The following is a 27,666-nucleotide window of genomic DNA, read 5'->3' as shown; positions in this document are numbered from 1 at the left end:
TGAATTTAAGGCCTTTCATGGTTCGCTGGATTTTCCACTTTATTTTGCTGATTGGCTTAAAAACTAAATTGTAATTGCCCAAAACGCCAAGTGTTTTGCCATAGGTTAAGTTGCTATTGTTTTAATTTCATTTTCATTACATTACTTTCATTTGCTTTGCTCTCTTTGTGTCTGTATTTTTCTCCTTAGGCTAAGGCTTCTCATTAATTTAATTTTATTGGTTTTTCATTTGTATGTTTTTTTTCCATTTTCGTCTGCCTCAGTTTATCGTTATTAATTACTTAATATAGCGTTTTAATTACAATCTCATTTTTCTCTGCATATCAAATTGCACGAAAATCTATTATTGATGCAAAAATGAATGCATCAAGTCTCAATTTATTTCACTTATTTGCCTTATGGTTTTTTGTTTTCATTCGGTTTTTATTTGATTTAAATCGCAATTGAGCTCTACTTTGTGCCGACCTCTATTGCATTTCGATCAGCATTTATGTTTACATATCAACAGCAATATGCTAAATGTGGCCAGCACCCGGACACACACACCACACACTCATTTATGGAAATAATTTCAAAATAAATATTATTTATGCACAAAAAACATATTAACTTTTGTGGCTACAATTTTAATTTATGCTAATTATTTTTCACTAACAACTTTCGACTGCGGTCAAACATTCGGGGCCAGCAGCGGCAATAATCTCTGATATCTGCCCTGACCGAATTCAATTTAAATCACCCTCTCCATTTCCCTCACAATTTATTGGTAAGGCAAAATTAATTAAAACTAAACTGAACTAAAACGAATTTTCCTGACATTAGTTGATATAATTCCAATATTTGCGACACATTCATGAGAAAATTGATTTCATCGGAACTGAAAACGCAAACACAATAGAATTCTGTTTCGCTATATTATTATTTAACTAATTGCAAACATTCGCAAATGAAAATGCGGTGAAAACGTTCTATATTAAATGCTATCAAATTGTATTTTCTGTTGCTCATTATAGTGCCATATTTTCAGACTGGCAAACATAATTAGATGAACTCTCTTTGATGTTTCGGGTGGAAAAGTTTTGATTATGCCAAGGCAACTCTTACTAATTAAAATTACAGAGAAACCTTTTCGCCCATGGCCAGGCAAATCATTTAATCTCCTTGAAATGTCCATATGCAAATGAGCCACCTATAAACTTGAAATTCAGACCGTGCATTTGCATAACAAATTTCCTGAAGATTTTATGGTCACAATTAGCCGAGATAGTCTGCCATATCTGCTCCTTCCAGCCATAAAACGATTCCACATGAGGAGGCCAACGTGAGTTTATTTCTTCTCGGACAAATGTGCAAAATTCATACAATAAACTTAGGCAGTCAGGACAGCATATTAAACATTTACATAACTCTAGATGATCTCCCTCTCTTCCAACGTCACATTTAAAAATTAAACATTATCCCTCGTTTGTGTCAGTGTGGTCTTGTGTGTGCTTAGCCAAAATAAACCTTGATAAACAAGTTTGCTAAGCCTATTTATGCCAAAAGATACATGTATTAATCATACATGTTTGTGTTTGTGTTTGCATTAGCCCGGAATCATAATCATAAAGTTAATACACACACGTCTTTAGTTTATTATTATCGAATACTGTTCAATATTTGGAATATTCAACGAGTAGCATCAAAGATAATTACACAATCCCACGAACCCAACCCAATTGTTTTCTGCCGTTTAACCCACACACTCCTGTTTGTGTGGGGTGAATTTGACTAGCCAACCGCCTGTGCCGCTGCTATCCAAGTCTCACTGTATCAACGGCGAGTGCTGTGAGTTCTCGCTAAAGTCCACCGTGTAGTACATGTCGTTCTCGAGATTCATGGCCAGATGCCGCTGAAAAGGTCGCTCCTGCAGCTGGCCACCCAGCGTGGCTTGCGTCGGCAGATGTCGAGTACCCGGCTGCGCTCCGCCTCCTGTGCCACCGACGGAGCCGACCCTCGGTCCACCCGGGGGCGCCACATTATTGGCACTGCTTGTCGCAGTCGTCGCGGTGGCCCCTTTGCCACTCAGCCAATGTTTGTTGAGTTTGCCCTGCATTTTCGGCCGGCGACTGAAGCCCAATATGGGTATAAACGATGTGGAACGTGTCGAGAATTTCCGATACGTCTGATTGACCTTGCAGTGACAAATGGTGACCTGCAACGGAGAGAAATGGGCACGAGGGGTTAAGTAAATGGTTATGGATTGCTTCGTAATGGTAATGCACAGAGCACAGAGTGGTAGTTTGCCAAAAAAAGAGGTTATCCGTTCAAAAGTACTTGGCTAAGGTCCAGAACAAGATGGTATAAAATGGAATTTCTACTTTAGGAACTCGCTATCGAAAAACAAAATCTAAAGCGTATGAAGTCCCTCGATTTATTTATATATTCTAAAAAATATAAAATAATTATTCTAGCACCCCCCACAAGTTATCCCAAAGAAATGGCCAAACTTTGGCCGCTAAATAAGCCAACTTAAACTTTCAACATTAACCTGTCCAATACAGGACTTTATAAGTTTGCATTAATTTAGCAAGGGAGCCATACTGAATTGCTCTTGGCCACCAATAAATTGGCATGGATTCGGCTCTACACTTGAAGGAGCACACATTGTGAACGGACACCAATTGTATAAATTTGCATCTACTTTAAGCATCGGGTTGCAGGCGATTGGGGAACTTTTGGTTAAAGCCTCGGCTGCAGCTCGAACAATTTTGCCGACATCGAAATGAATATGCAATGGCATTCCGCGCACTTTGCATAACCGCAGAGTACAATTTCCACCGTTCGGGGACTGGGACCTTGTACGGGTAGTCCGGGATTTTCGGGGAATTCAGAAGGAGGATGAGGATCGGGAAACGGGGAAACTTACCACAACGGCAACGATGAAAATGGCGGCTGCCAGGACTCCGGCCGCAAAATATGCATTATGCAATTCAATGGGACTCTTAAGCACAACCGATGAACCGAAAGTTTTGTCATTAAAATTTCTGGCGTTCGCATCGTCCACAATAAATTCGCTGGAACTAACGACCGTCTCCACCACAAACTCATCTGCAAAAAGGCCGGAAAAGAAAGGAGTGTGGGTTAAAAAAAAGTTAGATAGCCGCCAAGGGGAACATATTTCCTTCTGGCCACGCTGATGGCCCTAATCAAGCTAATGACTTTTCAGGGAAATCCGCAGAGCTGCGGGCCAACTCACCTTCGCACATGGTTCCGGTGTATCCGGGACGACAGGCGCAGTAGAAGCTATCGCCACTGGACCAACAAGTGCCGCCATGGGTGCAGGGATTCACGTTGCACTGCTGGAAGTACTGAAAGTTATCAATGCATTGGTGGTGGATTGAGTGGTAGAGTGCGTGAGGAACTCCCCATAGAAAGTACACTCCAAAATTATTTAAATTAACACAAAAACCAAATATACTAAAAAAAATGTAAGTATTTTGGCTAATTAACATCAGAATTCTTAAAATGAATAGGAACAAAAGTATAAAACTTTCCCTATTATTTAACCACATTTTGTTTATTATTCCCAATTTAGAAGACAAAAATTTAAATTCCTTTGGAGACTTCTAGAAACATAAACAAAATTCTAATTTACAATGAGACTTAGACTTTTAATATTAATTTTTTAAAATTCTTCATAATTGATATGTGTATTTTGGAGGACACAAACAAAATTATTTATTTAACTAGCTCTTCAAATTTTATTATTTACATTCCAAGATGTTTTTAATTACTTCTTAACTTTCATTACATTTTTTATAATATACAATACAATTTTTAAATATTTTATACCATATTTATTATGTATTTACTTATTATTTATTTGAACATTTATTTCTTTTTCTTCAACCATATAAAGGTTGTTCCACCAAACTTGTTAACTCAGTTTTTAATAGCATATAAACAGGGTTACTAATTAGGGATCTCCTAATATTTTTCTAGTTCCAAAATCAAGAAAACAATATTCCCTGATAAACAAAATGATATTCCTTCACAATTTTCAATGCATTGTTATGGCAAAACACTTTTATGATGCCCAAATTGAGAACAACAATTTTTGTATTATATCTTTGCCCTTATGGAGTCTGGTATCATCTAACCACACCCAACTAACAATTAGAATGGAGGGGCTGCCGTTCCGCCATTCTTCCACTTTCTGTGTGTGTGCCTGGCATGTAGAATGTAATTAATTTTGCTGCCTTCCCCAACAGGAGCCACGAGCCACTGGCAGCCGCAATTTCGAGCCGTGGTCTGCCCCTGCCACGCCCCTCTATGCCACCGCCCCCTTACCCAACCCCCCTCCCCCCCTCTATAATGACAGTGTTCTGCGGATCCTTGGGTCCTTGGAGCAGTCGCGGTTAGTCAGCGTGTCCATCATTTTCACAAAGCTTTAATTATGGCGCCTTGACGCTTAATTTATGTACATTTTGTTAAGTTTTATTTTAGCACCGCAAATTATCAAGTCCATTGAGCGTTTATTAAATTCCTCCCCCCCCCCCCCCCCCGGCGTGGCTAACTCAATTTATGAAGCAAGTTGGCTTGAATGGAAATTGATTTGCATGTCCAAACAACCGGAAAACTTCTACATGGAATATCAATTTCAATGCAGAGACTATTCATTAGAGGCCGACGAAGTTGAAGTCGTAAATCAGTTTAAAAATGCACAGCAGCCGCACAAAACAATTGTGTGTATGCAATTGTGCAGGGAAAATTGGCTAGAATTATGCTACTGCGAACAATTTGTGGCTGGAATATGTTGGAATTTTTGCAGGACTAGGACTGCCAAAAAGGAACCACCCATTTCTACCATTTTCGTATGGCCAAAACCAAAGCAAAACTGCATAAATCATGACTTACCGTTCGTGGCATTTGATTACAATCGGGTCCGTTGCGACCTCCTGGGCATTCGCAGCTGAAATCATTTCCATGATCAATACAGCGATGTCCTTCGGGGCAAGGCTTGTTGGCGCAGAAATCGACCTAGAAAACACACACAACAGAAAAGCGGGCACAAATCAAAGCATATTGTGGCAGCAGAGTTGGAATAGAAACGAAACAAAACGAAACAGAACGGAGCGGATCTGCAACTTCATTACGTATTCAAAAATGTATTTGCCCAGAATTCGTATCTGAAGGATACACTGCTCCCACACACACTCACACACACACATCCAATCCCATTTCCTATGCCTTTGTGTGTGTGAGCGCGAGAGTCTGGGCAAATTAAATCAATATCCATTCAAGTCCCACAGACAACTGCCTTCTGGCTGGCTGCGGAGTCCTTCCACTTTCTCATCGGGGAATTGTCGCGGGATTTGTTTTCAAAACAAAATATTGATTATCCCGGGGAGCTGGAATCAACTAATGGGCACTCTTGGGGCTTCGTTTCCATTGGAGATATATAAGTCATGTTTTCACACTTCTTTAGTTGATTCTTGAACGTTTTAAGTGTTCAGTTCTAGAGCATTTATATGGAAATGTTTCTTAGGCATTGGAATAGCTATAAGTTCTTTCATTTATTTTTAAATGCTTGGATTTAGCTGTTGGATAGTCTACTTTATAAGTGATTTGTTAATTAATTTACTTGGCAAAACTATCGATAGACTTACCATCGATAGTATCTCACACAAACATTATTTTTAACTGGGATTTTTTGAATTGTGAAGAATAAATGATTACATTCTGGTAATTATGAGTTTAGCATTATGATTTTGTTAAAAAAATATAATGAATACAATAATATTGCATGTTTTTGGTGCTTAAGAAGTGAAAAGTGTTACAGAATCGATAATATCGATTATAATAACTATCGGAAGGCAAAACTATCGATGTCTAAATATCCTTTGCAGGGGTTATACAATTTGAAGCATATGTTTCATTTGACGTCCCCCTTTAAAGTTTTAACCCATTATTTCGCCTATTTTATAGGGTATTTCCTACTTCGACCTGACCAAAGAGCGACTCCTTTCTTATATTTATTTGGCATTGTTCACTCACCTTAATTTGGCAACGGTTGCCGCTGTATCCCTTCGTGCAGCGACACTCATAGCTGCCGATGTGATCGATGCACTCGCCGCCATTCTGACACGGATTCGATTCGCATTCATTATACTCGAAGTTGCACAGCTCGCCGGCGAATCCTGCGAGACAGGAATCCAAGAGGAGACAAAAAATGAAAAAAAATGAATCGGGGGAAGGGTTCAAAAGGTTGCGGGTAATGTAAATGTGCAAAGTAAATGAAATGGAAATTTCAATGGGAAATGGGAAATGCTTTGACTGGGCGACAGACTGAGACACCGCTGTCTCGACTTTCCCGGAATTGCCCTCGTCCCTGTCTCACCGATTTTTTTTATACATTTACTTTCATTGTGATTGAGTGCGATTTATGCAAATTGTGTTTGTGCCAATGAAATAATTTATGAGCTACGATGTAGATTTTTTGATTTGCGCTGATTTCGATTCGATTGCAAAAGCGAAATTTGATTGCCTTAAAGTACGTGTATTTTTGGGCAGTCAGGCTGGGATCCAGAAAAAAGAAATTTACAAATGTATAAGATACATTACTAATATTGTGGGATTCTTTAAGCAAAATTTACTGTACATTTTTGGTGATTGCTGCTATAATATTATACATAAATTTAAGTTTTTAAGAGGACATGGCTTGTTATATTGCTATAACACAAATAATGTAAAATTGAGCATCCAAATTTGTAACCCTATAGCACAATCTACTTTCAATTACCCTTTCTGCAGCAAAACAAGCCCCCAATATATAATGGATTCGGCTAAAGCCAACAAACGTTGTGTGAAATTTCCACGATGATAACTCACAAAATATTGGCATTATGGGAGCGATTTCGCCAGTGAATCAACAAAGGAATGATGGCAATTTGCGTTTATCTGGGTGGAACCTTGTTGGACGCATTTACTCACCTGGCTGGCAGAAGCAGCGGAACCCGTCCTCCTGGTCGACGCAAATGCCGTGAACACACGGCGAGGACTCGCACTCGTTCAGGCTGTGCTGGCAAAGAGGTCCTGTGAACCCGGGTGCACAGTCGCAACTGCAGGGGTGTTGGAAAAGAGGGGTGGTTAATACGATGGGGAGTCACAAAGAACAAAAAAAAAAAAATGAACACAAACAATACTGAAACTGGAGAGAAATGGCAAAACTGGGGAATTTTTGAACATGCGACAAAAGTCAACATTTATGAGCAAACACAGACGGCGACGGCTAGACAGAACCGCAAAACAATGGCCAGGATAATTGAATGAAAGCTGCTGCTGGTGCTCCTCCAACTGAAAATATGTACTCGGCAAACACTCTAACTAAATATGATGACTACATTTTAGATGGTATCCCTAGGAATACAGATATCTTCAGTTGACAATATAATTAAATAATGGGGATTGCCACAAAAAACATAAGGGTTTTGAAATCACTTTTAAATGTTATTTCAAGTGTTTAAAAGTATGCAGTGAATAGTGAATAGTCATGTTTCTGAAGGAATCCTTTCTACTTCTACATTTAATATATTTTGTTGCATACTTTTAGACATCTTAAATGACATTTAAAAGTGATTTCGCAACCCTAAAGATTTAGAGAAATACTAATGGATATTGAATGTATTAAAAATATTTTTGAAAATATATTTTGGTTAATGTTTTGTGATTTTGTACTTGAAATCTTATTTTAATTTAAAATATTTGAGAAATTTAAGTATCTGCATGAATACATATACAAATGTTTTGCCACTATTTTGCCAACTTTTATTTATTTTCCTAATGAACAACTGAATATTTTTGGGATTTTGGTCTTCTAAAAATAGCTAGATCCCCTGTACATTTTTCTATGTGCACCTAAGCCCCTCATCTTTCAGCCATTTCTGTACTTTCTCCTTTGTTTGCCTTCGACTCACCGAAAGTGCGTGGAGTTGCCCACACAGCTGCCGCCGTTCATGCACTCGGCGGGATTGCAGGGATCCGACTCGTATTGACAGTTCTTGCCCGCATATCCTGCGAAGACAAAGTGGAATGAATGGATATTAATGGCATAATCACACAAGAAGGGCCCACTAATGAGGCTCTAAGCTAATGACCTACCGTATGGACACAGGCACTGGTACGAGTTGCCCTCGTGACCCTGCGACAGATCCACGCAGATGCCATTGTTGGTGCAAGGACTCGGATTGCAGGCGTCTATCTCCTCGCAATGGGGTCCTGCGAAGCCGCTGCAGCACTGGCACTCGTACTCCTCCATTCCGGAATTCGAGTAGCACACTCCTTTGCCGGAACAATCGGCGTTCTCGCCGCAATTGTCGGTTTTCGTGGTCACCTTCAGGCGAACACACTGCGCTCCCCACAACTCGGACACCACTGGAGGGCACAAGAAAAATGGAAAAAAAATGAAAAAGGGGTTTCATATTAATTAAGGCTACACGAAGGTTCCGGGTAAAGGATGAAAACAAAAAATATATTTAATAGGCCGAAAGGGAACCCCAAACAGGGGAAAAAAATGATCCCCCAAGGCGGCTTCCTCTGACAAGAGATGGAATTGATATTGTTTCGATGAAGATGGAATACCCTAACTAAATTTTAAATCCTGACTTAGGGGTTTATCTTAAGATAAAGACTTGCCTTTCATATATGTACTAGATAAGAGTTCGGTTCATATCGAAAACCTTTACTGTAGTTATAATATGGTGCTGAACCTTAAGAAGTTTAGGGTCTGCTTTGATTCTTAAAATTATAAAGAGCGTTTCATGTAAAACTTTATACCAAACATTAAAAACATCAAAAACATTTATGTTTTAATGAGGAAACCTCCACAAATCCACTAAAAAACGGCTACAAATGTACTTGTTAAAAAAATTTCTAGGAAACTTAAAATGTTTTCCAAAATAATATACTATTTACTTTTATTTAAGTAAACTTTACTAAACTTATACTATACTAAATTATAAAGAGTGTTTCATATAAAACATTATACCAAACATTAAAAACATCAAAAACATTTTTGTTTAAATGAGAAAACCTCCACAAATCCACTTAAAATGGCTAAAAAATTTACTTGTTAAACAAAATTCTAGGAAACACAAAATGAAACGGCTACAAAATGTACTTGTTAAACAAATTCCTAGTAAACTCAAAATGATTTTCAAAAGTAATATACTGTTTACTTTTATTTAAGTAAGCTTTACTAAACTTATACTATATTTTTCAACATAACTTCTCCTTAACGTTCTTATAAATTCAAAGCACAATGATCTAATTAAGACTGTTCTTCAACGACCCAAGCTAACCGAATTTGCAGCCACAAATTTAGTACCGCCCGCAAGTAGTAAGCGTCTACTCACCAATTAGCAGGTTAACTCCCTCGGTGAGGTCCTTATCGTACAGGGTAACCAGCTTCCTGCCATCGACCACCAGCGGCGTGATATCCAACAGGACGCCCTCGGTAACATCGCAGTGTTCGTGGCCGGAACGAGTTACCTGATACACCTGTGTGGCATGTACCGCGCTGTTCGTTCGTTGACGTTTATTGGGCCCACAATCCAGGTGAGAGAATGAAGCGGCGGGGAAATATAGATACACAGATAGACAATGAGAGCAGGCAGTTGGGTGGTGGCAGCCAAGTTAAATGGCTCATGTTAGCTTGTTTAAGTTATAAATATGACCGAAGACGTCAGTCGAGGGAACTCGGCTAAGTCCCTATTCCATGTATTTTGCCTGTATATGTACGCTTAATTAATTGAAATTTATTTATAAGCAGTTGCTCTCTCGCTTGCCTAGCTCTAGCGGAAATTAAATAGCACAAAAACGGAAATGAAATTAGTCGAGGCTGGGCGGCAGTCTCGGAAAAAGGGTATATTCTAAGGATTCTCCAGCCGGAGGATTTCCTCTTAATTTTACTGTTGCCAGGCGGTTATTGCGGTTACTTTTGGTTGGGTTTTGTTGGTATATAAGTAAGTATTAATGGAGTCTAAGTTGGCAAGCCCGAAGTTAAGATATAGGGATATATTTTTCATAAGCTAGCTTTAAGTCTGTCTGCATTAAGGGGATTTTTAAATTTAAATGTTAACTTCAAAATAAGCGCTATTAATTCACTTTATAACTATTTATCTTGCTAGCAATTTATTTTCTATTAAACATATCTAGATGCTGCATATTTATAGTTATATCTTATTAATGGTCTTTTTGAATAAGCGATATTAATAACAAATTGCTTGACAGCGAAATTTATATACGTGCAATATATTTTTAATATTTCAATATAAACTCTAAAAGGCTCTTAAAGTGTTAAACATTTGTATGGTAATTTTTAAGAAAAAGATAGAGGGCGAGTCACATTCCCACTTTTGTTCATTTGAAGCCATCTTGTTGACTTTGTATTCCTTCTCTGAAGACTGCTCTTTTCTTCCCCCAGACACAAAAACACAGACACAAACAGAGGACGACACCTCATATATAGGATCCAAGTTTGCAATTTTTCAACAACACGTAGTCGAGTCAGGAAAAATAAAAAGGGAAAACTTGTTAGAAAACTGCGAGCCCAGAAAGTTTTCACTACCTCCAGCTTTGCCAATCTATTTGCTACCCACTCGCAACTCGCTTTTCCTTGGCTTCAACGTGGCATCATTATTTGTTGCTATTGCATTTGTTAACTTGGCTGGGACCCTATCCGCACACATGCACACATATTAAATCGATAATAAAAACTTTTTTGACATCTCATTTTCATAGTTGGCGGGAACTTTTCTCTGCGGGCCCTGCGCTCAATTGTGCGCTATACTTCGCATCACTTTCACTCCTCAACTAACTCGATTGTTTGCGGTCTTATTTTGGCCTCCAGGAAAGTTACGAAATCGGAACTTATGCCAGGCATTTCGAGTTGCCAGCGCCCGCGGGCTGAATAAAGAAAAAAATATTTATATATATAGAAAGAAAAGCGGAAAATTTCCAACGCGGTCGCGTTTGATGTCTGCCCCAAAAAAGTTCGACAAATGAATTTTAATTTTTCTTGCGCTTCTTTTTTGGGTTGAAAAACTTTGTGATGGGTGGCGGCAGCATCTATCAAGCGATAAGATAAGAACCAGCCACCGAGCTAAATTAAAAAGACCAAAAAATGTGTGCAGCAGGCGGGGTAAAAATGATAGCAAAAACCGAGAGAAACGTGATAATTGCTATGGCAAAAAGGGTCAGCCAGCTGTGGTGTGTGTACGTCCTGGCCAATGACTAATGGTCAACAACTAGGACTGCACACGGAAAAAAATTACCATAAAAATTCAAGACAATTAGAAGGGAGAAATGTCGAGCAAAGGACCCAAGAAACAAAATTATAGACTTTAAAATATCTAAAAAATGCAAGACCTGCTATTTAAACATGTATTAAATAGTTCTGACTATTAAACTGGCATTTTCATTTTATTAAATTTAAAAAATGCAAGACCTGCTATATTAATATATATTAAATAGTTCTGCTAATGAAATTTGCATTTCAATATTATTAAAATCAAATTTGCTTACAGTTGGTATACAAAAAGGGCATTATTTTTTAAAAGAAATTTAAAGCCTTTGTATTCAAGCATTAATAAGGACCCAAAGCTATTAATTAAAAAGGCTTTGCAATAACTATATTTAAATATAAATATGTATACTACAATTTATTAACCAAGGATATTAATTTACTTAATTTTTTTCCCGTGCTTTGGAAACTGTCTGACAACGCATTTACATGCACAGTTCATGGGGGGATTTTTGTCTGATATTATAAAATAAACAAAACCGAAGTACAAATTTAAAAACAGAAATAAAGGAGAAGGTCAGTAAAGAGAGTTGGACTACGACTGTGGAGTACGAGGAGACAATTTAATAAACTGTAAAAAGGGCATGATAATGGCGAAACGTGTCTGGGACCAGTAACTATTCCCCCTATCTTCGTTCCTCGAGCAGACGTGCCGAAGAAAAATCAATAAAGGTCCCTAATGGACGTTATTATATAATAAGCCCCCCGAACAAACACGTTTCAGTGCGCATTAAAGCGCTTAACTGAAAATAAAAACAAAAAAAAGGGGAAAAATAGCTCAGCCAACACGCCAACTAGGTGTAAAAAAATAAAAGGAGTGATTTTATGTTTTTTCCATGGTGAGTTTAGGGGATTCCCCCTTTTTTCTAGTGAGCTCAGGTGTCTGGTGAAAGGGTCTGCCCATGATGAGCTCAATGATGAGACAGCAGTTGCTGCTGGAAGTGTTGATGTTGCTGCTGCTGCTGTTGCTGCTGTTGTTGATGATGTTGCTGATGGCACATAATGACAGTTTTTCCCGGGACCCCAAGTCACTAGCTTTGATCTACTACATACATCACTGCCAGCAGTCAGGTTAACTTCATTTTGCCAGCAACGTTTCCAACAAGTAATGATGGCAAAAAATAGGGATTATGTAATTGGATACCTTATCCACAGTAAATTGATACTGTTGTTTTTTGTTAACATCAAATGATTTGTTATAATATTATGGGAGTCATGATTATCTGACATTTTTTATAAAAATCTATTTATGTCTTTAAAGCTAAAGCTATCAAAAGATTAAAGACTCTTTTTGAATTAAGTGGAAAATTATAACTATTTATAAGTTATTATCAATAAATTTTAACCCTTGGGTATTGCGCAGTGTATCTATAAACCTAATTTAGCTCGGTAATAAATCATGGATATGAAAAAAAGTTTTTTTTTGTATTTAAAAACATGTCACTCTCAACTGTTTTAAACTAAAAGTTTGGTATGCACAGCTGTAAACCCATTTGTATGTGCCATTTTTTTAACCTAGAGCACTAGAAATGCATTTGAAATGTTTTTTATGTATTTCCACTGCAATTCCAATTAACAAATTAATGGAAAGTTGTTTGCCACTTACCTGCTCGTGTTATTCGGCTCATGCGATGGATTCAACATGGCATCATTGATTTCCACAATTAAAATGTCGCCGGACTGGATTTCCGCCTCACCTCTCCATGTCAGGACATTCGGTATACAGTGTTCATCCGGCTTACAGTGTTCCGTGGTCTAAGGAAAAAACAAATTTAAGGATGGAAATGGTTTATTCAACTGATAGTGAGAGAGGTCTAAAAGGTTTTGTGGTTTGACAGCCGAATATAACTGAATTATTTAGCAAGTTTTTTAATTTCACTTTTAAAACATGGCCTACGGTCCAACGGATGCTGCCCCTTTTAAGCCAGTTTAGTTTTGTGCCGTAGAAATAAATTTACATAAGTAGTAGCCCGAATATAATAAACTTCCAGCTAAAAGGTTCATTTGGGGTGGATATTAGCAAAGTTCCTAACATATGTTCAGACCCACTTGATGTTGGCAAATTTTTATTAATTTGGGTTAAGCCACAGACATGAGCCGCCAGTTGGCCATGTCAAAATCGGTATACAAATAACAAAAAAAATAATCCACAACCCAGGCTCAAATTTGCGGTTGTCCCTGCCCTTTTTTATGTGATCCACTCTTATGTCCAACAATTTTAGCATATTTTTGCGCAATTTGAAGCGGTTTAGTTTGCCCGCCGCTTTTTTATGCCACTTTTTGGACTGTTCGGTGGGGATTTGTAGGAGCTCAAAATTTATGGCATTTTAATGGCCTGTATCTACGTCTCTACGCACATAAAAATTCACATTGTATGTTGGTCAGTTCGCAAAAAAAAAAAGCTGCATATTTACATGTACAAGGGGAATGTTGCCCCAGTGGGGAAATGGTCAAGTTTTTGGGTCACATAGAATTTCATGCGTGCTTTGTGGTCGTTTCTTTTTTTTATGAACACCGCAGTAGGTAATGGCATAAATTTCCATTTTTATTCGTTGTATATGTTTTCCGAGTTTCTTTGCAAACATACAATTTGTTGAAATTAAAACCACAAATATTTGAAAATTTATGTAATTGTACAAAACAGGGGGGGTTTTTGTGAACTAGGCAAGTTCACGCTTGGAATAATTCAAAACTTGGGCCGTATTGCCTTATTTTAAAATAAAGCTTTACTATTAAAACAACACATAGCAATTAGAGGCTTTTAAAGTTGTATAATAATGCTTTGGAATCTGAAACCATCCACTTAAATATTTTAATTCATTTTAAGTGCCTTCAGCAAAAATTAAAAAAACTTTCATTTAGGCTTAAATGACTTAAAAAGTATCTAAATAAGAACTAAAGAAACTGAGGAAAAAGGACGAAAAATTCCATCAAAACGAGTCCCGAAACAACAAACGGCAGAGTAAACAAATTCAGTTGAGAAATGTTTTCACTGACCTCCACCGAAAAAAAAAGAAAATAAAAACACAGAACATTGAAGAAATGCTTCAACCTTTTATGCAAAACCTGTTTTCTTTAATTGTTTTCTTTTTCTCCGTACCTGGTCCCTCGGAAAAAGGACCTCGAGGTGCCCAAGGAAGTCGGCATTAATTTTATGCAAGGTACACATTATGCCAATGCCTAATGTATATGTATACCCATTTTCTTTTCAGGTGGCCCAGAGTTTGCATAATGCTGCAGTGCTTCTTAATTAAATTCATGGCCGAGCTGCCATTGGCCATTTGCTGACCAAAAAGTAAACAGGAAATCAATTTCGTCGGCTTCTTTGGCTGCCGAATTTTTCTCACCAACAAAAGAAAGGAAACTCGACCAAAACAGCCTTCAAATGGCCATCAAATTTAATGGTATTTCGGTTGAAAACACACAGAAAACAGTTTCAATAGACAGCCTCGACCAAATGTTAATTAAACATTCGGTGTACAGTCAGTTAGTCAAAGGTTTTTGGCCCCCCTCAAAAAACATACTCACATAACTCCAGATGCCGATGAAAAGGGGTGAACATTTTCTACGAAATGAATTTAAATATTTGCCAAAGGGGCAACAGCTGTGATTTGGCCAGGCAAATGGCTTGATTTACGTCAATATAAACAGGACATGAAAGGGATGTGAGCTGAACGGAAAACTGACTCCAAACTGAAAAGCAGACCCAAACAGAATTTGCCAGATGAGCTCCGAATCGAGTCCCTTGTCTAGTTTATTCCTGATTTAACAACAAATGCGATTTAATAAAGAAATGGATAACCCTTTTCTCGGCTGAAAAGACAGTGCGTTTCAAATTTAGCAAATCATTTTAATGGCTACCTTTTAAAATAATGCACTCCCTTTTGAAATGGAATAAATTAACATTAATAATCATCTTTTTTAAGTAATTTGTGGCCATCAATTAATAAAGAGCAATTAAATAGCCGCAAATATTAATTAATCGTTTATATATTCCTTTGACTCTTTTTATAATTTTGATCTAACTAATACGATTTTTTTGTGGCTGTCGAATGGGATTTAAGCCACAAACTATTATTGCAATTATAGTTCATAACCATTTTTTCTGTTAAATAGAAAATATGCATCCTTTGAATAAATCTTTTATAGAAATGGAAAGTGTTTTTTATTTAAGACCTTGTATTTCACCTGTCTTAAGTAAAACCTAAGCAACCGAACCGGACTGTAAGCTCATCCTTGGGTTTCGTCCTTTTTTGCATAAGGACTAGGGTAAAACCTTCATGTTTCCGGTCAACTCGTTTAGGGTCATCCTTCTATTTCCATCACACACACATGCTGCTCAGGAAATGGCCAAATAAAATGGCGATCAATAATTTCCCTTTGTTGGCCAACTTATCGGGGGATTAAATTTGCAGGGTTCGTTTCGGAAAATCCTTCCTTTTTTTGGTTGATATGCCGATGTCCTTTTCTTGTCCACTCAACTGTTCCCGTCTATGTTAACTCGAAATGTGCTTGTTATTTATTTATGTGGCCCCGGCCGCCATTGATTTCCTTCGGTTGCCGAATTGTCTCAGCTCTAAAAGGTTTTCAATTAGCCGAGCAAACAGTTTTAACAAGTTTCTGTTGTTGGAAGGGAAATTGGATATCGAATGTCGGTTGTCGGTTGTCGTTGGCCAAGTTAAAGAATGTTTTGGGTTGCTTTTCGTGGGCTTGGGTTGCCCTGCGAACCCAATCCCTAATCAATCTTTTCGAACAACTTCAGCAGCTTCATTAGGAATTCTCGTTTCCGTTTGGCTAATCCGTAGGTTCGTAGAACCCGAAAACTAAGCTTTCTCCATACTAATTAGCCGTCAGCAGGCGTATTATGTAAATGGAGTCCGTTAGTATGTCGCACACTTTCACCACCCCCTTCTCCTTTCCCTTTCCCTATTACTTTTCCTCTGCCCTTTCTCTTAACCACCAGCTAATTGCTTAACCCGCTTACTCGAATAACACGCATACGCCGTGTGTCCCCATTCCATTCAACTGTTTAGCTGTCTTTTCTTCCGCTTCCTGTGTGTCCTATTGTCTGTCTAATGATAAGAACTTAATAAGGTCTCAATTGTTTTGATAAAGCCTTAAATGCACTGCACCAAGAAAAAATGTTGTTGGTAAAACTTGGTTAAAGTAAGGTCAATAATTTAAGGACTGAACAGAAAACTGTGTTTTTTTTTGTAGGATTCTAGAGATACCATTTTTATTAAACAATCTGAAGATCAGGATCTTAACTTTTATGTTTTTAAAAATGGTACTTCTTCAGAATTCTTCTTCAGCTTACAATCTTAACCAAACATTTAACAACTGAAATACATAAATTTTTAATTTAAAATTGATCTCTACTCTTCAGATTTAAAAGTTAACATTTTAGTTGTTTGTTTTAATAATTTCTTGGAATATAAAAAAAATAATATTATATTATTAGAAAAAACTTGTAAAATTATTTGTTTTATTTAAGAACGATTGGTTCCAACCTGATAAAAAAATGTATTACTAGTCAGTGAAGTCATATTTAAAATATTTATATTTTATTTTGATATTACTTAAAAAAATATGAAATTAAACTAGACGGATTCTGAAATAACCTGCATAACTTAGCCAAATATTAAGCGACTGAAATGGTTTATTTTTATGAATTAAGGGAAGTATCTTGAGGATAGTTTTCCAAGTGGACTCGGACTCACCACAATGGGCAGCAGCAGTTCGTGGGTCTCGTTGCCGCGCCACAGATGCGAGTCCTGCGGCACGTTGGGGATCTCGCATTCGAGCGAATTGATTTTCTCCTGCAGGCGACTCAGGATGCGCGGCCTGGCAATTGGCTTTGCGGCGGCCTTAGTGGGATTAGCCGGCGAAGGACGAGTCCTGGCCGTGGCCAGCAGAGTGGCCATCGTTGTGGTGGTGGCCAGGATCATCGATGGCGATTCAGGGGATGGGTATGTGGATGGGGATTCCCCGCCAACTGGCCGCTTGTCACTCGACTTTGGCGGTGTCAAGGCCTTGAGCAATAATTTGGCACGCTTAAGCTCCTTTTGATATTTTCCAGCGACTGTTGTTGTTGAAGTTGTTGCTGGGCTGTCAGTAGTAGTCTTTGTTGTTGTTGTTGTTGGTGATGTTCTTGTGGTAGTTGAGTCAGTAGAAGTTGCTGTACTTGCGGCTCTAGCTGTTGTTGTAGTCGTCATGGTTGTTGGCCCCAAACTTTTCCCTTCTGGCGTCACGTCCAAGTTTATGTTGGCCCGAGTTGTATCCTCCGCTGACTTTATCGGACTGCCTTCGGCACTGGTTGCCTTCATTAACTTGCGCTTATTGTGCAGCAGCATTTCGTTGTACAGCTCCTTGCTGTTGTAGAACTTTGTGGTGGAGAATTCGGGATGTGAGGCCGGTGGATTGGGTGCATCGGCATCTGTCTGGAACTTGGTGTTGGCAAAGTCAATGTGCGGCATGGCCATCACATCGCTGGCACGATGTTGCATGGGAAACTCAAAGCTCTTCTTCACCCGGCGATCAATGAAAGTCATGCCAGGATGCTGGATGGTCGTACTTCTGGGTTTTACAGTGGTGGTCTCATGCAGCTGGAATTTGCTCTCGATTTCGGTGATGAGATCATCTTGATCGGCCAGCAGTTTGCCTGTGAAATCAGCTGTGATTCCCTGATTAGGTTTACTCGTTGTGGGTTTCATTGTTGTATAACTCTCGAATTTTTCCCGATTTATCTTAACCTTATCCCTCACCTCATCCACCTCTTTGTCCACCATCATTTCCACTTCATTGGGCATCAAATTCTGTTTGTATTCCTCAGCATTTTCGGGCTGTGTGAATATGGTTCTCTGCTTGATCAACTCATCGTTGTCGATCTGTATGATGGGCTGTATATCCTCGATTTTCAAGGGATACAGATCGACTATATTCAGCTTACTGGCCGTGGGCTGTTGGGCCAACATGGCATCGTATCTGGCCCGCTCCTCCTCATTCAAGTCGGCCAACGTTTCGGCTACTTGATATGAAGCAGCGGCCTGCATTTGAATTTGCAGTGGAGAAATTGTGGGGGTCACATCCTCCTCCTCCTGCTGCTCCTGCTGTTCCTCCTGGTCATCCTGATCCATGGCCTCTGGTTGCTCTGTGGTGGTTGTTCCATCCACTGGCCTTTCGATCAATTTAATGCGATGCAGTGCATCCTTGATGCTGCCAATTTCCACCAAATCGGTTTCGGCCATCCTTTGGGTGGTTGTCATTAGCCTCACAGTTGTTGGTGTTTCCACATTTTCCTCGGCAACTGTTGTTGCCCGCGTTGTTGTTGTGCTGGTTGTGGCCGTCGTGGTGGGCGTGGCCGTTGAGGTTGACCCGCCCACAGCTGAAATTTCCCTCGACTCTTCGGTGGTGATTTTCAACAGCGTTCGGTTGCCTTTTGCCGTCAAGTCATTTGTTATGGTTTCACTAGTTGTTGCAGCCCCAACCGCAATTACCAATGTAAAAATGCAGATTTTCCACATTTTTCTGGCTTTGAATTTCCCTTTGGGGATTTTTTTAACACGCTTCAGAAATTTTTATTTTGATTTCAGTTGGCTTCTCCTATTTTTATAAATATCCACTCATAGCGACTGCAAATCTGTAAATAGAAAAATACATTTTATTAGTGCAATGCATTTTGAGTTTTTCATTTTTTTTTTCGCAACCACAGTCATCAATTTGTAAAAAGAAAACATGGTGATATTTTATTTACAAATCCATAGCCGACTGACTTTTCGTTGTTTGGCTTTTCTGGCGTACATAAGCAAATATTTGCATTTAATCGTATTTATTTTTCCAGCGAGTTTCGCTTACAATATTTGTTTGCTTATTTGAAAATCTGATGGTACAAATAGAATTTATAATGGCTGGCAACATATTAATTAAAAATCCATACAGCCTCACATTATTTGCGTAAATTCCACTCGCACTCACGCACATATTTCCAACAATAAACTGGTAAATACACTTGTTCTGCGAATTTCTGGCCCTCGAAAAAGATTTTTCGCTCAATGAGTTGTGCGAAAGTATGCAACAAATTTGTGCACTCAACACTTTGGAAATATTTGCTAAATTCAGAACGAATGCTTTTGTCAGCTAATCGAATGGTTTTCATTATGCGGGTCGGACAATTCATAATTCATTGGGCAAATTGAATAAGCGACAAAGTAAAATAACTTATACATGCAATTGAATTTGATGGCCCCGATAAAAGGAGACTGGGATTACATAATTGACAAAGCATTTCAAGGGGCACTGAAGCCCAAAATCAGTTGGGAATTTAAAGGGGAGCTCGATTGATTTGCGGATCGTCGCTTCTTAACCCACTGCTGCCCACTGCCTCTGGCAGCTGACAACTCACACTTGATTGCGCCCAGTGGACTGGTCGAGACATCCATTGAGCCAACTTGAGTGGAACTCGAGCTGGACATACATTCATGACTGGCTCTGTACTGGGTCTTCGTCCTGCCTTTCGCAGTCTTATCTCTGCAGTTTGTCAACGCAACTGAAGACGTAGAGTCGCCTCATGAATTACCCGAATGCACTGAGAGAAAGTATCCATATAAAGGAGAAACTAAAAAAAACCTTTTAAAAAATCTGAGATCCATTGTCGAATCTAGCTCTAAGCTACAACCTTTACTATGGTACAGTGTTGGGCAAAAATATGGTCTTTGTAGCCCTAAAAGTTTGGGTTCTGTGTGGATTCTTAAAATTATAAAGACAGTTTTTAAAGTATATATAATGGAAATTGAATGTTTATCATCAGTTAATTTCTTAACATTTTTTTACCACATTCCTTTTTTTGTATGTACCTAATTTGACATTAAATATTTAACAAATTTAATTGGTTTTAAAGGACTTTCTCCCAGTGCAGCTTCATGTGTGGATGGGCATGAATGTTGAATCTAGTTCAACAGTCGTTCGTTGTGGTACTTTATGTGCGACAGATTTATCAGGAAAAGCCATAATCCTGAAGAAGGATATGGGGGAGCTTGCTTGAGCTATTTATAGGCACATTTTCCCAGATTAAACCAGTTTTGTGCACGCTGTGCGAAATGGTTCATATGACCAGTCCAAACGAGATGAGCCATCTTAGATATTCTGTTTGAATGTGGCTTTGGCCGTAAGGCAACTGAAGTCTAAAGGCTGCTTAAACTAAATTGGCCCGAGTGAATGCTGATTGGGTGGCTCACTTGAGTGGGGAAAATCCATTTCATTTGGATAAATTCTAAGCAATTTTGCATTAATTTAAATCTTTAAAAGAGTAAAGATGATAATATTTACCTAATATCTCTAATATTGCTGTCTTTAGATATCATACGAGTACTACAAATATAAAAGGCAATAAATAAATAAGATTAAACATACAAGAAAACGAAGGCCCTTTAAGTTTTTAAACAACATATAATACAGTATGTTGATTTACTTCCGGACAAATAAATCCGAAATAATACTGTACAAAGGCAAAACAAGTTCATATTTAAATAAAATGTATTGGCAAAGTATAGTAAATATTAAATAAAATGTTACGTATAGTGTGTGCCATTGAAAATCATTAGTTTGTTTTACACCCAACCTCAAGGACTGTGTGTAATTCCGTTCTGGGTTCCGTTGTGCTTATTTACGAGCGCCGATGGCTGGCAATAAATCAAACCTAGTCGCACACAGTGGCGTCGAAAAGTTGCCTCCTGCGGTGCATGTGTAATGCCCGACTAAGTAGCTGTAAAATATATTGCAATTTGTTGCAGCTGCGCATACCGCCCACGCCCAACACCACCCACATTTCGGCATGTCCTTGAGCGCCCCCCGGCAGGCATTCAATTAATTATTGTAATGACGAAATTAATTAAAACTCATCCAATTTGATGCTGCGGCTGAGGCCATATTGAAAAGTATATTTATGCTCTGCGGTCTGTCAGGTAGATGGCAAACTTATATCCAGCATTCAAACGGATGTTAATTCTGTGTGTTAAGCGGGGAAACGTTTTCTGGGGGTGGAGAACATCAGGGACTTTTCCGGCACAAACAACTTAAGTACATTTCTTTGTTTGACTGAAAGCAGCCAGCAAAAACAAACCAAAATCCGCTTAGTTCCGGCTGCTCGGACCCCTCGTATTTTTTAAAGTCCCCTTAAAGTAAAGTCTGTAGCAGGTTTCGATAACTGACCCCAACTTTTCGCCTCTCCAGCCAGAGGCTGTGATTCCCAGATTTTTCATCACTTTTTTGCGGTTGAATTGAAAGCACTCACACACAGAAAGCTGGAAAAAAAGTCGTAAGACGGGATAACTGCGGGAATTTTCATATTTCCTTTGAGGAATGAATTTATGCTTCGCAATTGCCTTCTTTTTTTTTGCTGACCAGACATCAAACGGCCATTTTTATTTGACTGTATTTTTTTGAGGGCATTTCCATCAATTAGAATTGGGGTTCAACCTTTCGCTTCATTTAATAAAGTTGTTTGAAAAAAAAATATAAAATTATGTACTTAAAAATATTGATACAAAAATATTTTGTAATATGAACCTAGTTTTTTTTCTTATTGTAATACTATCTGTGTTAATACACAATTAGATCTGCTTAGGGCATGCTAAAATGTGTGTGTTTAAATAACAAAACATTTTCAATTCAAATATTTATTTTTCTTAGCAAATGGATTTACTAATACTGATGTTTCTATGCTTCATAGTTCAAATATTATTGCAATAATATATTGGTTTTACAAAGCAATTGCATTTAAGACTCGCCATTTTTGACAAAAAAGGGTATAGTGACATTTAAAATTGTTTTAATAAAGTGATTTCATTTAAAGATTCCGAGTTTTGGTAAAAATAAAGTTAGTCATAAAATGTAAAATTCTTTTTGGCAAAGCTTGTTCAAATCCCCGGCATTCCCTTTCACGAAAATTGTATATTCAAATAGAAAAACTCATTTCTGTAATCCGGAATGAGATCAACGCTCAAGCTTCTCCGACTGTTTCCTGTCATAAATCATGCTCACAAAGCTAATTCCCAAAATGAAACAAATCTTATGCCGGCTTACGGAATAAAATAAAAAACACTTAAAAAATTTCCCAATTTACTGAAGCTTACAAGGAAAGGCATACGAGAAGGGAAATAAAATAAAAACTGGAAAGAAGTAAGCCTGTAAAAGAGCGAAGTAGCAAAAACGTGGGCCGAAACACATAAATAAACACGTTCAATGGCAAATAAAAAATAAATCAAACATTTCACTTGGCGCAGCCCAAAAAATAAATAAAAACAACAACAACAGGGCATCAACAAAAATATTGTAGAAATGCTGGAATAATAAAAGTGAAAATGAAAAACAAATAAAAAATGTGGGCTATGGGCTATGGGGGCAGGGGGCGTGGCCCTCTATGTCTGGGAAAACTTTTCCGCTGCTGCTGATTTTTCTTCTTCTTGGGCAAACAGTTGCAGCAGCCGAAGAAGAGGAGCAAAAAATAAAAAGCGTTGAGAGAGGGCAAAATGTAAATAGAAATAAAAATGAAGCTTAATTTAAAATGCGACGAAGCGTGGCACACACACACACACACAAAAAGAAAATTCGTAGAGTGAACCGAACGTTTTTTACCTGGCTGTAAGTAGGCTGCAAAAAATATAGCATACTTTTTTGGGCAAGGGAAATATTATGGGAAGTAAAGTAAATTAAATTAAATATTAAGGCATTTAATTTTTTTTAAGGAAAGTAACTGTCTTACAAATATATGTGATGCTTGGAAACAATAATTTCTTCAGTTCTTATATTTTTTTGAAACCCATAGTATTCCTAACTCTTGAACTGTATAAGAAAATACATTTCTTCAGTGCTGGTTACATTTTTCCCTTAACCCTCTATATCCCCAACTCTGCAAATACTGGGTATAAAAATACATATACACTGGGGCCCATAAACAAGCGCTAATATCAACAGAGCGGGGAAAAGGCCATGGAGATGGGCCCGCTGCAGATAAACATAGCGAAAAACATTTTTCGCTCTATGCAAAGCAACTTTCCTCCTTCGTTTAACCCCCCATCACCCCTCCTTATTTTTAGAAATGTGTGTGCTTTTTTTTTGGAGCCTTCCTTTGGTCGCATTTTTGGGGTAACACACATAGACACAAACACACATAAATGAAGAAGAAATCTAAAACTCGCAACCGCAAAAACCACTCCACTCCCCTGTTCTCCTAGACCAACTCCATCCACAAGTTTTTGGGCTGCCGGTGACGCTTTTTTGATAGCAGCCACAGAGCCAACCGAAAAAACCCCCCCTTATCATCAGCCCAAAAACAAGGACCTTAAAACAAGGTGTGTCCTTGCACAGTGGTGGCCAGGATGTTGGAAATCCAGTTTGCCTAATTGACATGTTGCCTCATTTGCCGACAAGTTGAGTGGAAGTTGTTGAGCTGCTTTTGAAAAAGGACATTTTGAAAACCGAAATGTACGGGAAAATGTTGTTTTCTAAATTAGAATTGCCGGAAATATATTTCAAAATTTAAATACTGAAATAAACAGAATTTTACATACGGAGAGGAATAAACCATAAACAAGATGTATTTGAAATAAAAGTGTAAGTAAGCCAATATTATTCCTTTCAGTAATCATACGAGTATTCTTTAAATTAAATATGCTTATTATGTTCTGCTTTTAATAATCTTTACCAGTTGAGGGACCATTTTTATGAATTCTCACTGAAAACACTATTTATATAAAACTTATCGGTCTTCAGAAAATCTGAAACTTTTTAGTATTAAGGCTTCCACGTTATTACCAGACCATGTAATTTCCCACAAGAACTTAACATTTAGAGTTATATTTTTTTTATAATTTTCCAAACTTTAGTTAACTTTTCCACGTCCTAGCCACAGTGCTTGGTTTCAGGATGGCAAAAGGGGCGTAGTCAGAGGGGGAATTTCAGGGGTTTCGTGGCGACCAACTCAAAGTGTTCGGCACTGCGTTGTAAAGAACTCGCATTTATCTTTATTTTTATGCCACAAACACGGCGTCTTGCTCAAAGCGAAAGGGAGGGCGACGTGGCGAGGTTTTTAGTGCGGGGCAAAATGGGGGTGATGGCGGAGTTAACTTTCGCACCCGTAGCCTTCTGCCACGCCCCCTTAGCCACCCATGCCACCCAACGCCCCCTTCCCGAGGGCAAAGCCAAAGCCAACATTAGCTGGGGCAATGTTGAAGGCGGCGAACGCATACAAATCACAGAGAAAAGAAGGTGCGAGTACGAAAAGATCACTCAAAGAAAAATATATCATCTCTTTTTAATATTGGAAAATAATATATTGATTTGTTTACAAAAGTTATCCATTAATAAACCTAAACTTGGAAAGAAAGTAAAAAGATTGAAGACTACTTTTAATCATACTATCCGTAAAAAACAATAACTAAAATATATAATATTTATCCATAAATATATCTTAATTTAGAAATAATAAAAAAAAAACGGGATTAATATTTTTAATCAAGTAAAAAACATTTTTGAGTAATTGAAAATAAGACAATTTAAGATGATATTATAACCCCTTCTATTTTAAAATAATTCTTAGACCTTCTGGTATTATTCCTAAACAAGATTTGTTTAAAGAAAACAAGTAAATTTAAATTAAAAACACAGAAAGCAGTGTTAGTAAAATATGGTAAGTAAAAAAGGTACCCAAGTGCATTTAAAAAAAGAAATATAAACTAAATAATTATCTCAAAGTGTTATAATAAGAACAAATTACGTCTAGATCCTTGATTACATTTTTCTAGTGTAAGCAAAGAGGCTGGCCCGAAGGCTTTCGGGTCCTAGGGGTATGGGCATAATCTCTTCAATCTTCTAGTTTTTGCTATGTAAAGTGAAGCGCTTAGGGCCTCTCCTCGTGGGTGACAACATCAGTTACCGCACCCACATACATCCCATCCAGTGCCATACCTTCAGTTGGAAAATCGAAGCTCTTGTGCGCCACTTGAAGCGCTAGGCTAAGCTGGGAAAAAAGAGGACTAGAAAAAGCGGGGAAAATCCGCAGGAGAAAGGGGAACCCCCAAGAAGCTAAGTAAAGTTCAAGTGCTGAAAGCCAGAAAAAGGGGGATAGGGAAAATACTAGACTCAGTCGGCGGAGGACCTTGCACATCTGCCGGTAAATATTATTCAATGTAGTTCTTGAAAGCAAAATCACGTACAAAGTTCGGCCAAAACTCCCTCGACCGCCGATACGATCCGTTGGCTCTGCTTTTCGAGTTAGTTTTAATTTCCAATTATTTGTTTGGGTTCACCGTTTTTACTTCGGCCTTGGCTCGTGGCCCTCTGTTTGCACGTTTCCGTTTTTGTGTTTATTTTTTTTGTTAATTTCACTTTGTCGCTTTTTGTTTGTTTTTCATGAATTTTAGTTTGTTTGTACTGTAAAGAATTTTGTGGGTGACTTCTATGGAATGTTATCTTTGCGGGGGACAACTACCCAAACTGTGGCCATTTTTGTGTGCCAGCTTGTGCATTTAGCTGATAATTCCCCAAAGTTTTTCTAAACCAAAAATAAGGGCATCACTGAAAGAAATATCAACCTCTCTGAATCAACGAATATTTTTAGTAAAATGTTGACTCAAATCTTTAGAGTTTTCAATGCAAGCAGTTCTGTTACTCAAAATAAAATGAAATTACAGCTTACTTTTATATCCGACCTAATGCTTCATAAATTTAAACAAAAATAAATGGAAGAGAAGAGAATAATCTCACATTGAACGCTTCCCTTAACTTTTATTTTTAAAGTTTATATTGCCTTTAAATGGCTTGCGCAAATATTTTGACATTTAAATGGAATAACTAATGAATTGAAAAGGCTCTTAAGCATTTCAGCAACTGAATTGTATTTTCCATAAATATTTTATGCGTTATCGAGGTGTATAAATACCCAAAGGGGTTTAATATTTATTATGGAGACATTCCCTATTGAAAAACGTGTAAATTTTTTGTAGTTAAGTTGGTTTTCAGCTATGTGATGGCCAAGATTATTTCCCTATTTTTGCCAGCACTTGACCAATTAATTTTAAGCCGAAAATCGTTTGGAGCACTTGAGCAGAATCATGATGATTGGCTAAGTCGGCTGTAAACTCACTTTAGCTTGCAAACAATGTAAACACACTTCGACCGGGGAACTTTTGAGGTCCTTTACGATATTCCGATTCCAAATCGCGACCAACCGTAACGCTTCAAAGTTACTCCGCTACTGGTCGAAAGGATGCTGGCCATGTTCAGATAAACGTCCTGGAGCTTTGCTATAAAATCTGTGAGAGTGAGTATTTCACTTTCGAGAACGAGATTTTCTGAAACATGCGCACTCAGCATCCGAGAGAAATGTTTTGGGTTTTATTTGTAAGGAAATTTTGTCTCCGAACCCAAAGGTTTTATCTGAAAATTACCCAAAACATTGGATGCGATGACAGCTGGGGAAACAGCTGATAATTTGAGGATGGTTAGGAGTCAAAGCTTTCATAACTTGTGGAGCGTTTTGTCTCTACATATGTTTTTTTTTTTATTTTTATATGTTTTTTTTTGCCGGCTTTTCTGTCTGTTTGATGTTGCGGTTGCTTTGGCATTCCCATTATTATCATCATTATCGTGTGACGCACTCTTGGCTGCGAACTGCTTTTCATTATGCGCACTAATGTCTATGGCCTTTATGTCTAATGCGTTCATAAGGACCCACTCTGAAATCCCGACTTGGCACTGTTTGCACTGCGCTTTACGTATATAATAATACCATATATATGTGTATATACAAATATAAAAGAGGGCATGTCGGCGCTTACATTATGCGGATTGGTTGGGTTTATTTGTATTTTTCTTGGCTCTGGATTATTTTTATCATCGCTTGTGCATGTAATTTATTATAATGATTTACACATTAAGTATCATTAAGCCGAGTGCTCGGCTGTTGTGTAAGGGCGTATAAATTGCAACTAATTGTTCACAATGCGGCGTATGCGTGATATATGCGTGAAACTTTAATGAGAAAAGCGCAAATATTTACACGCACCCACACACTGACACACAGTTATTAATAATCTGGCATCGTTTGGGGAATTTTACGCAAATTCTCATCGGCACCTTAATGAGCAACTTTTCCAAGTGGTCGTGGGTTGTGGGGGGAAAATGATTGCGGAAAATGATTACGGAAAATCATCCAGCTCGCACGCACAACTTTGGTTCTCATCAATTCGAAACTAAGATGGGAATTTCGCAGGCGTGCATGATATTTATGCCTTGGATTTTGGGTTTTCCATCCTCCAACCCACAAA

At 38.1% G+C, this 27,666-nt stretch overlaps 1 protein-coding gene across 4 annotated transcripts; it reads right to left on the bottom strand.

The window, feature by feature from the left end:
• Positions 1 to 21: 21 nt before the first annotated feature.
• Positions 22 to 26,592, bottom strand: wry (delta and Notch-like EGF repeat containing weary). Of its 4 annotated transcripts, XM_036820000.3 has the most exons (13): positions 26,484 to 26,587; positions 25,555 to 25,771; positions 17,065 to 18,983; positions 12,951 to 13,099; positions 9,396 to 9,559; positions 8,143 to 8,415; positions 7,959 to 8,055; positions 6,976 to 7,103; positions 6,040 to 6,182; positions 4,900 to 5,022; positions 3,239 to 3,350; positions 2,909 to 3,090; positions 22 to 2,194 (listed from the first exon to the last, which is right to left on the bottom strand). In XM_036820000.3, exons 3-13 carry the CDS (start codon positions 18,865 to 18,867, stop codon positions 1,805 to 1,807), a joined length of 3,564 nt encoding a protein of 1,187 aa, XP_036675895.2. In that variant the 5' UTR covers positions 18,868 to 18,983; positions 25,555 to 25,771; positions 26,484 to 26,587; the 3' UTR covers positions 22 to 1,804. The 4 variants fall into 4 exon arrangements, with proteins under 4 accessions (XP_036675895.2, XP_016944910.2, XP_016944912.2 ...); XM_017089421.4 differs by lacking the exon at positions 25,555 to 25,771 and having other exon boundaries at positions 26,484 to 26,592; XM_017089423.4 differs by lacking the exon at positions 25,555 to 25,771 and having other exon boundaries at positions 3,239 to 3,341; positions 26,484 to 26,592.
• Positions 26,593 to 27,666: the final 1,074 nt, after the last annotated feature.

The sequence above is a fragment of the Drosophila suzukii genome, chromosome 2L (assembly GCF_043229965.1).
Source record: "Drosophila suzukii chromosome 2L, CBGP_Dsuzu_IsoJpt1.0, whole genome shotgun sequence".
NCBI lineage: Eukaryota > Metazoa > Arthropoda > Insecta > Diptera > Drosophilidae > Drosophila > Drosophila suzukii.
The sequence above is the reverse complement of the archived record's forward strand: the minus strand, read 5'-3'. Positions and strand labels throughout refer to the sequence as shown.

What these genes read in the sequence shown, in the direction of transcription:
- wry (XM_017089421.4), bottom strand. Translation starts at nt 18,867, where the DNA reads ATGTGGAAAATCTGCATTTTTACATTGGTAATTGCGGTTGGGGCTGCA. An exon ending in GGCAACTCCACGCACTTTCG is followed by an intron (nt 7,104 to 7,958) that starts GTGAGTCGAAGG and finishes ACACCCCTGCAG; the next exon opens with TTGCGACTGTGCACCCGGGT. An exon ending in TTTTCATCGTTGCCGTTGTG is followed by an intron (nt 2,195 to 2,908) that starts GTAAGTTTCCCC and finishes TCTCCGTTGCAG; the next exon opens with GTCACCATTTGTCACTGCAA.